The sequence below is a fragment of the Ischnura elegans genome, chromosome X (assembly GCF_921293095.1).
Source record: "Ischnura elegans chromosome X, ioIscEleg1.1, whole genome shotgun sequence".
NCBI lineage: Eukaryota > Metazoa > Arthropoda > Insecta > Odonata > Coenagrionidae > Ischnura > Ischnura elegans.
The window spans coordinates 25,475,826-25,491,135 of NC_060259.1; the positions used below are offsets into that span (position 1 = coordinate 25,475,826).

General features: G+C 36.3%; 1 protein-coding gene across 2 annotated transcripts; it reads left to right on the plus strand.

Moving 5' to 3' along the window:
- The first annotated feature begins 5,061 nt into the window (after nt 1-5,061).
- LOC124170672 (tudor and KH domain-containing protein homolog) lies at nt 5,062-13,890 on the plus strand. 2 transcript variants are annotated; one of them, XM_046549558.1, is made up of 11 exons: nt 5,062-5,207; nt 5,461-5,558; nt 5,646-5,793; nt 5,866-5,999; nt 8,226-8,331; nt 8,466-8,659; nt 10,855-10,950; nt 11,039-11,131; nt 11,430-11,662; nt 12,213-12,420; nt 13,365-13,890. In XM_046549558.1, the coding sequence occupies exons 2-11, from the start codon at nt 5,466-5,468 to the stop codon at nt 13,527-13,529; spliced, it is 1,470 nt and encodes a 489-aa protein (XP_046405514.1). In that variant the 5' UTR covers nt 5,062-5,207; nt 5,461-5,465; the 3' UTR covers nt 13,530-13,890. The 2 variants fall into 2 exon arrangements, with proteins under 2 accessions (XP_046405514.1, XP_046405515.1); XM_046549559.1 differs by having other exon boundaries at nt 8,523-8,659.
- The last annotated feature ends 1,420 nt before the right edge of the window (nt 13,891-15,310 follow it).

The following is a 15,310-nucleotide window of genomic DNA, read 5'->3' on the forward strand; positions in this document are numbered from 1 at the left end:
GAGCTGGGTCCCAAATCTGAGGGACGAAAATACCAGGGTAACTCCACCCTAAAAAAGAGTTTCAGAGAGTCTAAAAATACTCTTAGCAGTACTCTACTAAGCTACTCAGTGCTACTCGTAGCACAAAAACGTTTGCCTATCATAGGCCCTGGCAGGAAAGGGTTAAAACTTTGAAACAGCTTATGATTGCTAAGCTTGCTCTCCCCCTTAGCCGAAGTATTTTGGTCTCATTTTTTTACCGGGCACATGGGTGGCCATCCTGGTGAAAATGCAAGCGTTTTCAGATTGTTTAAGAACACACCACGGAGGTGTTCATGAACTGTGAAGAACACTATCCTAGTGCATTCTTGAGTGGAAATGTGAACGCCTTGGAGTGCTCTTAAACACTCTGCAGAGCGTTTAACCGAGCATTTAGCAATGTTTCCGATCCTTTGTCAGTGTTCTCAAGTGTTCATGAATGCCCAAAAGTGAGTGACTATTTTCAGCATTTTGGAGCATTTACATACATTTGAGAACACCCTGTCTAAGCTATCGAGAGTGCTCATCAACATAAAGTAACATGCTAGAGTGTTTTCCATCATTCTTGAACACTATGGGAACACTTGCCAGTGCATTTATGAATTCTTGCAGTGAATAAATGTAATAAAGAATAATTCAGTGTGATTCAGGTCTTTCAGGATCTACATAGGAAATGAAAACCAGATACAGTTTTCTGTTATGATAAAACAATTACATTTAACTAGGTAAATATTACACACTTATTTACAAATACACCACACAATCACATAAGTACTTTAGAAACGGAATTCATCACACACATCAAAGAGACCAGGCCCCCGGTGGTATTCCACCTATTGTGCTTAAATATTGTCAAGAGATTTTAGCATATCCTAGGATCCTATCCTGGGAGCTCCCTCGCTCAGTCTATCCATCCAACCTAAAGAGTAGTTATGTAGTCCCAATCCATAAATCAGGTGATAAGAGTCATGTAGCATTCAAATCATTGTGCAATACTGCTGAAAGGCTGCACCACCTGGAGGGAGACAGGCGGAGGACCCTTGGCACCGGTAGCAGGACCTTAGGGATTTGGCGCCCTTATCCGGAGAGTAGCGTCCCGGAGGCCACACGAGTGAGACCTGCCAGCCAACATGCGGAAACTGTTATTTGAATCCGCGGCCATCAGTTAGTTTGCGTATTTTCTGAGTGCGGCAAACTTGTATTTGTGTCCTCAATAAATGGACAGGTTGTTCACAGTTACATAGGGCGTATGTAGTTATTTTGCTCAAGATGACCCTTAAAGTCTCTAAAAGTCACATTACTAATTACAGACCTACTTAAATCCAGTCATTTGTTGCTAAGATCTTGAGAGAGAGTATTGCACTTGGACATAATATCCTCACCTACAAACATATACATAACTATCCCAGAGCAGCATGGTTTTCATGAAGAAAGGTCTTCAACTATGAATCTCGTGGTCGTATGCAACGCAACATTCTAAAACCCTTCAGTGAAGGGCATCAAGTTGATGTAATATATACTGATTCTCAGAAAGCATTTGATATTGTCATTACTTACCACTTGCTTTGTAAGTTGACATGTTATGGCATTAATATGTAGTAATCTTTTAAAATTATTTACTATCTTAATGGTAGAACCAATAAAGGTAGTCAAGATTGAATCCTTCCTCTCTAGTGTAATTAATGTGACATCTGATGTTCCTCAAGGGTTCCACCTGAACCTTTATTACATTTATTTATTAATAATATTAAGCAGAAGAAAACACCAAATGAGGGTCTATTAAATGCTGATGATTTAAGATTATGTTGCAGGATTAAAGATTTAGATGATTGTTTATATTTAAAGGGCAGTTTAAATAATCTATATTGCTGGTGTTCAAGAATTTCCATGACAGTTTAAAGAAATATGAATCAGTCACATATCATTCCTTTAAAAGTCCAATCACGTTTAATTATAATATTAACAATGGATACCTTGAGAGAACCAGCGAAATGCTAGACTAAGGAGTTATCTTTACAGCTAATTTAAATTTTTACTATCGAGTGGATGTGATGACCCCAATGAAAATTTTGCATACAATTTGTACACAATGTAAACAGGATTTCCCGTGCACAATTGTGTACAAATTGCATAAAGAATGTGTCAATGTACAAAAATGTGGCATTAAACAACTTGTGTAGATTGTACACAATTAACACTGTTTTATACAATGCACAAATTTGGCTTTACACAATGTGTGTACAGTGTACACACATTGTGTAAAGCCAAATTTTTGTGCAATATACACATTCTTTATATAATTTTCATTGTGAATATCACCAAGAACAATGGATAAATATCCAATACAAGTGTAACACTTTCACTGACTTCCTTGGCAGTTTATTAATTCCCTTTACATTCAATCTCTCAAGCTTTCTTTAAATGAGAGGCAACACCAACCTTAAAATAAGACTAATAGTGGAATAATGACTGCCAAAATTAATGGGCCAGAACCTGCAGGGAATCATTGAATTTTATTATTTTTAGGTGTATCATCAGATGTAGAGTAGACATACTGTATTTACTCGTGTAAGCCGCGACCTTATGTATCCCACGTCATTTTTGGGCCGGCTTGTGAGGAAAGAAAAACTTCCTAACTCTTTTTGGGTGCGGTCTAATATAGGAACTCGTAATTTGTCGCTAAATCGATACATTTAAGTTTCCATGTTTAATAAGGTTACCTAATGTTCGAAATGTAAATCCTGCAAAGGTTTCCTAGTTTCAATGCTAAACTCTGGAGAAATAAACGAGAAGAATTTGAGGGAAAATGGAATGCGGATTACATTTAAATTTGGAGGATTTGTGTAAGCTGCGCAACCCCATTTTTTCACCGCCATTCCCGGAAAAAAGGTGCATGGCTTCTATAGGTAAATACCGTAATAACATGATCAGATAAGGAGGAAATAATAATGTAACGTAAACATGGAATCCCCCAACACAGAGTACGATTTCTTTCAATGTAAAATATTATGTGTTTGTCACTGATTTCCAACATTTCTCTTTCCTAATGCTCTGAATAGCCTGAGGAATAACTGCATAGGCACTCTCTCAGAATGTAAATGCTAGTTTTCACTGGAGGTACTATCATAAATGTCACATTCAATATTATTAGCAAGGCTGGGCAAAGCAACAGACTTATTTCCAACTTTGATTGGAGAAGTTGCAATTGTTCAGGAAAAGCCACTTCTTTGCTCATGTTTGCTCCTATACTTCATTCAAGTTTGTACCCCCTTTTCTGTAGAAGTGGGAGCCTCACTTGTATTAAGGCCTGTTAACATGGTACATTAACCTGAATGAGCTAATGTCTGTTAGCAGGGGCGCAGCTAGGAATTAAGGCTAGGGGGGTTTCAGGCGCAAAACACTGGGGTGTCTGAGGGTGTGGAATATCCGCCAGGGTAAACAGGAGGTGTGGGGGGCCCTCCCCTATAGAAATGTATCCTATAAATTATTCTATAGAAAATTTTTGATATAAATGGTTCAAAATGGTGAGTTTTGCAGGCTTCTGAGGGATATTTTATTAATATTTACATTATTCTATAAGTAATATTAATCCAATTAAGTGAAATGGATTAAACGTAACAATTTATCTGAGCTCTTGGGAGGGTTTTATCCCCCAAAACCCCCCCCCCCTCGCTGCACCACTGTCTGTTAGCATGACTGGACCAGAATGAACATGTACACATGCATGAACCAAATTAGAAGAGATTATATTTCTGCTCATATGCATTCGCACACGTTGGGTAGCTATAGCTTGGTGCATTTTCGTATAAATTTGCACATTCATACATTTAGACATTGACTCATACGGATTAATGTACAGTGTAATTATGCCTTCTGGAAGAATGTGGATCAATAGATTCGAATTATCTTCATCAGCCTCCTCGTTACCATTCATTCCAGGGATTGCATGGTCCATTTGCTTGCTCCTTGTGCTCTTCATGCTCCTGCAGGAGCTCAAGAATTTTTCTCTTCCTAATTACAGAGTGGTCTGGAGAGACTGGAATGATCTGATCCTGGCAATCATACTGTTTCCTTTATCCTCAAAGGATCCTTGCTGCTTTTGAAAATTTCCACCAGCTGGTGTAAATTTTCCAAAGCAGCAAGAATGAAATGGAAGAAAGACATTTTGAAAAAAGCCTAATGTCAGATTAATTTCCTTTTGATTTGCTATGAACAATACACAGCTCAATTTTACACAGTTATTAATTTTTTCATTCTTACTTCTAGGGTGAAAAAAAATCCTTTAGTATTTAGCTTGAGAGGTTTCAACAAATATGTACATGCAAATGCATTCTATTGCTTAAACATGCACAACTGCAGATTATTAAAATGATTGCATACATTGTAGCTGGTGGCAGAAATTGACATAAACAATTTTTGGATTCACATTTTGAAATTTTGTTTAAAACATCATTATGTCAGTTAATACATTTCTAGGAAACGAGATAATAGATTAAACGTTTAGGTGATAAGATATCATTTATGATTCAAATTATTTTGAAATCTTAACGAGGCATTCTCAGAGGATTATTGGACTTGTGCAGCCTTACTCAATGATTCCGCGCAGAGGTTATTATAATGATAGGCAAGGGTAAAGCTCAAATCAGACTAAGCCACAGATACATAAATACTGCATATTCAGGGTAAGGAACCAGTTCTTAGCCTCCCTACCTACCTCGCTATGAAGCTCCTTACATTTCCTATGATGTCTATCAAAGTCGTTTTAGTATATTGGAGTTAACGTGCAATGTGTTTTCATATCTGTCTGTATTTTGTCTAATATCTATGACGTTAATGGTACGATAAGGGCAAAGCGTGGTAGTAACTACGTAAAAAAATGTATAAAATAAAAGTAAAATGCGATAAATGACTCTAAAATTAAGGATTGATCGTTCGCAGGTTTTAGAGCGGAATTCAAATCAAATTAAAAACTTTCTGTAGAGACATCTGTGAGCAGACTGTGTCATAACATTTTATCATAACAAATAATTGAAAATCGTTTATCCTAAGAACGTGTGTATGGTGTGTATCATGTGCACGGATCGCACATATGTGATCTTATGTGTTTAAGTTTTGGATAAAATCACAAGAAGGAAGCGTTTGAAGATGTTATTTGTCTGTTTTTTGAATTCTTAAATAAAAAATCAGAGGTACCGTACTCAAAAGTGTTAGCTACAAAATCAATGAATGGTGCATGAGATGTGTAATGTTTTTCTTTGTGTTTGCATGACTTAAGTTTCATTATTTACTATGTGCTGTGTTGTTTATTCTAACTGTTACCTCCAACAATGATTGTACTTACATTAATAAGCCGTTGAAACGGCAAATCGCTGAAATTTTATGGGCCATTAATTTTTTTATGAACGGCGTTTCTGATCATTTATCAATTTCTTCTATTTTCAGCTGACATGGTTTCAAAAGCAGCTCTTGCTATTCCTATTGCTGTTTGTGCAGCAGGGGTGTCCCTGTACACCTATCTTACGTATCAGCGCCGAAATAAGGTGAATGAATATAGGTGTTCCAGAGGTTGATGAACCCAATGCACTTTGTTTTTTTTGAAGATGTTGATTTGCATTTATACTTTACAGAAAAGGGATGATGATGATGACGATGAGGTACCTGTCAAAGACTGGACAGAGCATAGGATGGTTTTAAACAAGGCTTATGCCCAGCTTGTCCTAGGGCAGCTAGAATTTATTAAGCAAACCAGCAATACCATAATTAACGTTTTGAAGAGTAAGTACTGATTTATTTGAAAGTTATTTCTCTGGTCCTTCAAAAACTATTTATGTTTGTTGAAAATTTCAGTCCCCGATGAGGATCAGACGTTTTCTATTGTGATGAAAGGAACACCGGCAAGTGTTCAGGAGGCAGAATTCATGGTCAACAGATTAATCGAGTCATCGCCAGAAATAACCACGAGTATAATGGAAGTTCCGAAGGTAATTTACATTTATCGCGTTTTTTTGTTTGCCGCAATTCCGTGAAGTTACTGGAGTAATATTCTTTTAATCGAGAGATTGTTGCATCACCCGAGACTTTAAGATCGAAGGGTTGAGTTTATGGTTTTGTGAACGTTTTCCTTTCTGTCCGTATCTGGAAAAATGTTCTGCTTTTAAATACTAAATCCAATTAATGTTATACCAGATAAAATGGTTTTAATTGGGTCCCTGAGGACATTTATCCGTATTGTGGAATTTCTTACACTCCCTAGACAAACATCTAGAGCTGAGTTAAGGAATGCCCTCAGCCTTTAATATAAGGTGTGTTTGCAAGATAAGAATTAGTCAAGCATGCATGTGTTGATGAATATTCCCAGAATAAAAATGTTATTATTATGATGCATCACTTACTCAGAGCAATAGTTTTTCTACATGTCTTTCATTCTATGATCTCTCCACCTTTATGACCTTTATTGCGCTTGAATTAGAATATTTCGCATTTCCTGTCCAAAGAGAAGAAATTATAGTATTATTTTTCGTCCTATTTCAAAAAAGTTGTGCATATACATACTAAAATACAATATTTTTTGATTTGTGATAGTTAAAATTTGATAATGATGAACAAGAATTAAGTATTAACTTTTCAGGGTATTTTGGATATAAATTCTCAAGGAAATTTAAAGGGTATTTTGCTTTGGGAAACAATGTAATCATTGCCGGCTGACATACTTGATCATGGGTTTCAATTTTTTGAAAATGTTTATCAAATAATGAGTATTTAAAAGCCATTTAACCAGTTTATAAAATAATACATAATTAATTGAATAAAATGTGATAAAAAACTTACTGGGGGGCTAATAAAGTAAGCATGCACTCTTTAAAGGAGATGAAAGTCTGCCTTTTGGGAACAATGGTGACCCTCTCTTGGTTGATGGACGGTTAATGAAGGAAATCCAGCACCAAAATCCATTACTTCACATTGATTTTAATGCTTAAGATTTATAACCCATCCCTACCATGATCAATCACAGTATTTTAAATAGATTCAATTTATTCTGAATGGTTTTCTAGTCTGTTTTTATTAAAATTTCAGTTTTACCTTCCCAATTCACGTAATCATTTTCTAATTATTTACATAATAGGGTAGTTTCCTTCATCAAAGAAAACGATAGGCATTGATTGCGATTCGTTGCCCACCATTAGTGTATTCATAATACACAAATTATTTGGTTTTTGAAATACCGGTTTAGACGAATGGCAAGGGTCAAATTTTATCCTCATTTGAAAAAGGCCAGATTGGCGCCCATGCGATTCCGCTCCGCGTGACGTCACAGGGACCTAGTTTCTACACGAGAGGATAGGAGTTATACATCGTCTGAGGTTACCAATGCATGCATGAGGCACAGAGCTCAGGGAAACATGTCTTAATAATCACCTATTAAAACTGGCTAAGGTCGGAAAGTTTTCTTCGCTTGATAAGGTATTAATAAACCTTTTTTAAGCCATGCGCTACCAGACAGGAAGGTACTCAGCTATCCGCTAGCATCCTGCGTCCTATCAGCGCTCAGAGCCTCGATCAAGGTCACTTCACAAGGAGAGAGGGGGAACCAGAAATGCGGCGCACGGACTTTCCTACTTACGCGTCGCGTTTTTGCGCGCTTGAAATTTTTCACTTTTCCTTTAATCGCGAAAAATAGATATCGTCATTTAAAAATCTAAAAGCGCGAAATACGTACTCCAGGAGTAATAATCTTTCGATTTAGGCAATAAAAAAATAATAGGAAACCACCCTATTATTTGATTCATATCGAGAGATGGGTTAAGCCAGAAAAATCTGTGATCAGCATAGAGCTTGAAAAAATAAGTCACATTTGTTGCCTACAAAAGCTGTGACAATGTAAATTGAGAATTATCAAGTCGTGTTGTCTTGAAAACCTGAAATTAAGCTTGAATTTAATATATTATGTACGACATTTTAGGATACCCTAAAAACTTCAGGAACTTTCTTTCTGTCGGAAGATTTAAAATTTTTATTCTTGTATCGAATCAGGCTTTTAAGGAGAATTTTAAGTTTTGCTCCTTGGCATCTTGAGGATTGTACTGGATTGATTCATTACTCGTCTGTCATGTGGGACATGAAATTCATGTGTCATTGGTTTATTTAATTATTTTCATTGAAGTTTGTTTGGGATTTGTCTTTAATTTCCGGTCTTTTGTATTCTTTAGGAAAAAATCAAATTAATTGTTGGTGATTTTGGAAGTAGTCTCTTAAAAATCAGTCAGGAAACTGGATCAAGATTACTCTTGAAGTGTGATCCTGATTTCTATGAAGGTATTCTTTTTTTCTGCATTCTTAAATAAGTGGTGTAAAAAGGGATATTAAATAGCTGAAAATTGATTTTTTGAAAAAATGAATTTTGTCATGTGAAACATAAAATTAGATTACACTTTTTCTACCTCCCACAGCATCTGTCCTTAATGATCCTGCTGTCATTAGTAAAATATCTGATGACTATTTTGCAGTCTCACCCTTCTATATTGAAATCCAAGGTCCAAGAGAGAAAAATGCTATTGCATATGAATTGATCAGGCAAACGTTGGGTAAAGACCCTGCTGCCACCCAAACTCCCACCCCAAATAAGTGGGATAATTTTCCAAAGGTAAGGTAAACCTTGATTGGCGTAACCTTCAGTAATGGTGTGCCTACCTGTGGTCAGTTAATTAGTTGTATGGCATGCTCAGTCCTCTGCTGATTTTAAGTAAAAAAATCATGTTTCTTCAAACCATCTAATATTTTTATATTGTTTAACCAACCCAAAGTAGTAAATTATTCAATATCTTTTCTTTATGATTTATGAAACTTTTGCTTCTGAATGAGAATTGCATTTTCTGCTGGAGTCAATGTATGAATACATCCAGTAGTGAGAAAAGAGACAAAATGTATCAATTTGGGTAAATAACGTTTTCGTACACTGCTAAAAATATAAATACATATCATAACCTCTTCCCATTACTTGTGATATATGGTTTCTAACTTCAACTGTTTTGTATGCTTACTGTGCAATGTGCATGTCTGGTACTAATATCTAGGTTTTTCTAGCTCCATAACTGATAAAAAAGTTAAGCATTCCTAATAATTAAAATAGTTAGCCAAAGGTTCAACAATGAGGCATTTTAATTTAGAGCCTTGTGAAATTTGAATTTTGATAGATGTTAGAGAAACAAAGGGTTGAATGGAGGTAATGGGAGTGCATAGGGCCCAATTAGCGGAGATGACATTCTGAAGGGATAGTGGTACATAGAAGGTTAACATAGAGTCAAGGGAGGGAAATGGACAGTGGGGATGAATGGGGATTGGATGAGAAGAGAACTTTAACAAGGACATAACTTCAATGCAGAGCTTCCTGAAATTTGGAAAGCTGTATGCTGTGCTTGCTTATAATTTGGAAGGAAGGAAACAAACTTAGGAGGAATATTTAGTGTTGAGCAGTCAAACCTCAGTCCCATGAAAAACTTCTTATCAGAGGCCTGCTGTGAAAAGCCCTTTTTTGAAATTGTTAGTGGTGGATCTTCAACGTTGGAAACAGGTTGGTTCAATTCAGGTTAGTTATGGATGGGCTTCCTTGAATTGTTTTTACCCAAAGATCATCTTCAATTGTCTTCTGTTATGTGTATAGGTTGGGATAATGTTATTGTTTTAAATAATCTTGCATTATTTTCCTATAAGGAAAGGCTGAAGATTTTTTCCTTTTCACTTTAAATAATTGCTCATGTGACTGCACTTTTTGTGGATGATAAGTGTCATTCTTAATTTAGCAGTGGTGTATATATGATTATGTAGGGTGAGCTATGCTTTTCATAAGTTTCCTAACGAAATATAGCCATTCGGGTGCCGTCCCTCCGGTACAAAACTACACTAATGCCAAGCGAGGGTCATCGGGCCGTGAAATAGGTCCTCATGCAAGAACCGTGACAGGTTTCTGAATGAAATATCAGAACACAAATATGTATGGCAGTATTTATTTTAATAATTATTAAACAAACAAGTAAATTAGTTACCTTTGTTAGCAGAGAAAATAAACCAAGCATGTGACAAATTAATTAGTATTTTGGGTGGAGAAGAAAGCAAACGTAAAAATGAGTGGTATATGCAACCGTCACCGTCAGCGACCAAGCAAGCAAATACGGAACTCAGAAATACCTCCCTCCCTTAAATCACTCATCATAAATTGCGAGGCAACCTAACACACTTCTCTGCAGTAAGGCCATGACAATATTTGGGGCAGGGCAAGTGCTTGTGGGCTCATGACTGGTGTCCTCGTTGAGGGCCGTTCTCGAACACGCTGTCGTCAGATGAAGCCGCCACTCAAAGATGAAGATAACTTCTGGGGAAGTTGTCGCGGGGTTGGACCATCAGCTCCCAGCACCGGTGACCTGGTCAAAGCCCCCACTCAAAGATGGAAATGGCTTCTGGAGAAATCACTATGGAGTTGGTGATCAGCTCCCAATTGGCTGTCAACCCTCGACAATGCAAAGTTGTTATCAATGTTGCCGCTGCCAAGGTTCTCGAGAGAGAGAGCTTTCCCTCTCGAACCCATCACACCTCCTCTTTACTTCCCCTCTTCCTCCTCTCGGTGTCCAAGGACAGCTGCCGGTGGCAATGCGCTCGTTAAGCTCTCTCGCGTGCGATTTCCAAATTGACACCCCTTAACCACGGCCGTGCTTGCGTTCTTTTCCACCTGCTAAACCCCCTTGGAGTTACAATATATTACAGCAAAGATGGAGCTATTGAATAGCCATACTCTTTATGCATAATATTTCTTCCCTTTTATGGTGTTCATTTTCATTTTTTTAGGAGTCACCATTGGAAGTAATCAATTCAAGTCAAGACTCTAAATATGTGGAAGTTACAGTTTCCTCTATTACAACTGTTAACAAGTTTTATGTTCAGGTTTGTTGCTTTTCTTTTCTCCTATTATTGAGCCTTTGTTGGAGAATCTGTATATTTGAACATCATTTTCCTTATTGTGTCTTTCTAGTTGTGCAGGTATAGTGCTACTTTGGTGAAGATGGAAGGGAGGCTAGCAGACTATTTTAGCATTCGTGTTGGTCCTTTGGGTAAAGTTAAAAAGGTAATGGGCCTGGTCCTCAACTTTCTATTCTAGTTCATAATCATTGTTCAGGTATTGGATAAGAAACATGAGGTATGGTGATAATATTCAGTTGTAAACATTAACGCCAAGAAATGAGTTTACTTCTGTAAAGTTAGATGTAAAAACTAAATTTGTGTTGCAATTCACTCTACCTATCTCTGTTAACACTGATTTTAATTGAAAGAATTTTTGAAATTCTTTACCATGTTACATTTGACAGTTAGACATAATCAACTTTAACGTAGTTCTGTTTGGTCCTAATTTAATTATTTATAAGCCCAAATTAGGTGCATTGATTGCTGTTCCAAATGCAAAGCAAGGTGAATGGCACCGTGCTCAAATAATTGGAATTAATGATAAGAATGCAGAAGCTGTGATTGTGAAAGCAAAGTTTGTGGATTATGGAGATGAAGAGGAAGTGAAACTGGATGATGTAAGAAGTCTTCCGTCGGAATTCTCCCAATACCCATTCTTCGCTGTTGAATGTAGTCTTGCGGGAGTGGTGTCTAAGTAAGGATATATAATATTATCTATGGTTTGCATGTTTACTTAGTGGAACCCCACAATCATGGTTAAATAAACATATGGAAACAATGTGAATTCCATCGAAACTATTTGATGAACCTTGATGTGTTTCAGCTATTACATATCATCTTCAAGAGGAAATACCTATTTTAGTATGTATTTGCCCTTGAAGGAATGACACAAGAATGTCAAAATCCGTTGAGATTTACCAAATGAAGTTTTGTGGAATGCACAAAGTTTCCACGTGTTTGTTTATCCTCAAATGGTATATGGATAATTTTGTGATTTCCCATTTTTCTTTTCTAACAATTGTGGTTGGGAATTAAACATGTTCTTGATCAATGATGAGATTGAAGTTTAGTAAATTTTGATTTTAATTGAAGTATTTCTTTCAAATTTCACAGTCATAATATTGATAAAAATGAGCTGTATAGTCAAGGAATCAAATGTCTGCCGTTATGCAACTGTTGATTTTTGATATGTTTATGCATTTTTATTTTATGAATATTCCCTGTAATGTAAATTTCTTTTACAGCACAGTGAGCCCAGATGGGGAAGAGGTATGGAGTGAAGAAGCTTTAGATTTCTTTGAATCGTTAGTATCAGACAAGCCAAACAAGATACTAATGGTGAGGAAGTTTGGAGAATATGATGTCTTTTCAAAGAAATCAAGACCTGGAAATGGAAGAAAATTACGATATAAAATTCCAGCCTTAGATGTTGTTGATACCAATTCTTCAGAGGTAATCATTGGTGGTGTAATGCCTAATTCTTTTGCATTATCTATTCAGTTGTTGAGAATCTACAGTGATGGGGACTCCTATGAATTCCGATTGTAAAACTTTTTGTTGCATAAACCAAGTCCAGTGATTTGAGAGGAATATATTACATATATTCAGCTTTAAAATGATTTGTAGAATATGCTCATTTCATTATCATTTCCACTATTTGTTGAATAGAGGAACTGGGAGGCATGGTTCAGGTATCAATACATAATCGAGTTTCCTCTGTCCATAATGAGGGTGTTCAGCAATGGGAAATTGGGAATACTGGGAAATATCAGTGAATTTTATTTTCATGAGAAAAAGCAGAGCAATATCAATTTGCGAGAATTTCATGTTGTGTCAATGTATAAATCAGTGACAGAAGCAATTTTTCTTCTGCAACAAATTGCCATGTGTAATTGCATTCTGAATTCCTGTTATCACTGAAAGTTGGTATTGTGTTTCCATTATTAGAGCACTGGTGTGTTTTTCAGTCATAGTCTGTAAATCATTGGCATAAGAATGTACTGTTATTTGGCAAGTTACAGAGTTAAATTTCTTTGCATTGCCAATTTTTTTAGCATTCATCCAATTACTGGTGCAGTAATCTCTCGATTATACGAAGTCAGCGGGATCGGATAATAGGCACTTTGTAATATGGGCTCGTGTGTAAAGTATTATATCATCTGTGAAATCCGTACTTCACCCCTCCTAGTTGTTGACAGCTGCAGTATTTTCCCAGACCTTTCCCCCCTCCAAAATGTAACATTGGCTCTAAAATGAAACTTCCTGTTTATATTTTTCAAGTCTTTGCGAGTACAAGTTCATGTTAATGTATCGGATTATTCATATTTATTTAATTATTTTGAATATAAATTTAGAAGTTAAGAAAATCTTAATTCAAAAAAGCTATCTTTTTGCAGGACATTGATATTGCAATTGAGCTGATTTCAAAGGGATTTGCTCGGTCTAATGTTGGTAGTGAGAAAAAGGCGCAACCATCAAATTCGCAGCCCCAAAAACGAATAATTGCTCCGGAAGTTGAAAACGATGAAGATGAAGATACTTATGGGTTTGACATGCCTTGAAAAGGAAAATGAAGGAACATTTATGGCATTTTCGCTCAAGGCTATGGTTCATCTACTTGTTGTGTGTTGAAGACTCGACAGTCATTGCTCATCACTAATTTTGGCAATATTATGCTCTTGATTTTCATACCAAAGTAATTTAGAAACTAATTTTTTCTTGCCTTATGTCCATGGTATGTATTTATTTGAATGTTCCATGGTGGTGTCAACCTATAAAGGTCTTCACTGTGATTTACTGTGCACAATACCCATTTTTATTTACTGTTAAGTTAACTTTGTACTTTAATTAACTGTAACCATTTCTATGAGGTCATATTCTAATTTTGCATGAATCAATTAAAAGTGATCATTTTTTAATTTATGCATTTGTATTTTGTATTTTATTGGTGAAATTAACAAAAATGTTATTTTGTCGGATGCATTTACATTGACATCTATTTATTTTATATTGTCATTATAAAAGATTGACTGATGAAGGAAGGATCAAATGGAAGTAGACATTATAATTCCACAATTTCATTGCTGGTAATCCCAAATTATATTTCATTTTGTGTCATCTGTGGAATTCATTCTCTCCTCCCACATTCATCCCTCAATTATCAGCCTCAACATCCACACCATCGATTAGCACTCCCTTCTGCCTAGTTCTTTGTTTTACCTGCATCTTGTCCAACTTCTGCTGGTTTGCCCTCTCTTTAGTTTGCCCTCCCCCCTCATAGGTTTTTATTTTGTGTGTTCATGTGTCTTGCTCTCTGTTCATTCATAAACTTTCAGATTTTTACAGCTGCTTTTCACTTTATTTCAATCCCCTCTCTGATGGTCTTCCTACTATCAGCTTGGCTTTTTATATGTTGTGAGATGGCTTTGAGGTAGGCATTATTGAGCCTCATGCCTTGGTAGAGGCAAGTGTAATAAATGCTGGCATTCTTTTCTCTGTGGTGCACCTCCATTTTGGTCCAGGAAATAGATTGTAATTCCAACATTATTTTTCAATTGACATAGTTTTATGGCTGAAAAATTAAAGGTCTTACCTTGAGCAATTGAAGAAGTGGGTTATTAGTGGGGGTCACAATCCAAAATATTCAAATGTTTTGTTTCATTGTGGGCTGAAACAGAAATAAAAGATCTGTGAATAGTTTCGTCCTTGCACGAAATGATATTCACTTGGAATTTTGTTCTGGCTCCTAATAAAATGTACTTTGGATTAAGAGACTATGCTGATTGAAACATCTCTGACCTTACTTTTCAATCAAGAAATAGAGGGGGTAGGGAAAAGAGGCTAGAGTTTTGATAGTGAAGTGGGATATAATTACAGCAGACTCCCAATTATGCAGGTGCAGCTTATCCATGTTGCGGATTGTCCATGCACGAGTTCACACTCATAGGTTTACCGCGATTTATGTAAAAAAAAAATCGGACACTACAGAAGCAGATAAGTATTTGCAAGTAATGCATGACTACATGGGGCCTATTATTTCCATGTGAATCCCCTTCGAAAAATGAAATTATTTTATTTACTTGCTGACAAGGAATGTTTCAAGTTCACTTGGACGTCTGAGCTAGCATTGCAGATGATGATCAGTGGTGGGAAAAAAATCTCTTGAGTAATATTAGAAGATTCTTCAATGGTAAACGAATCATAAATGAAGAAAAATGTTATCTACGATCATGATATGTATATTTCATTACGCAAATGTGCAATTAATATATTATCCGTGGACTCGCATGTGGTTGAATACGGGCCACAAGAACTGGAGATTTTGTTACATTCTGGCATGTTT

Coding starts and splice junctions, on each gene's coding strand:
- LOC124170672 (XM_046549558.1), top strand. CDS start 5,466: ATGGTTTCAAAAGCAGCTCTTGCTATTCCTATTGCTGTTTGTGCAGCA. Junction 10,951..11,038: donor TTAACAAGTTTTATGTTCAG/GTTTGTTGCTTT, acceptor GTGTCTTTCTAG/TTGTGCAGGTATAGTGCTAC. Junction 11,132..11,429: donor CTTTGGGTAAAGTTAAAAAG/GTAATGGGCCTG, acceptor ATTATTTATAAG/CCCAAATTAGGTGCATTGAT.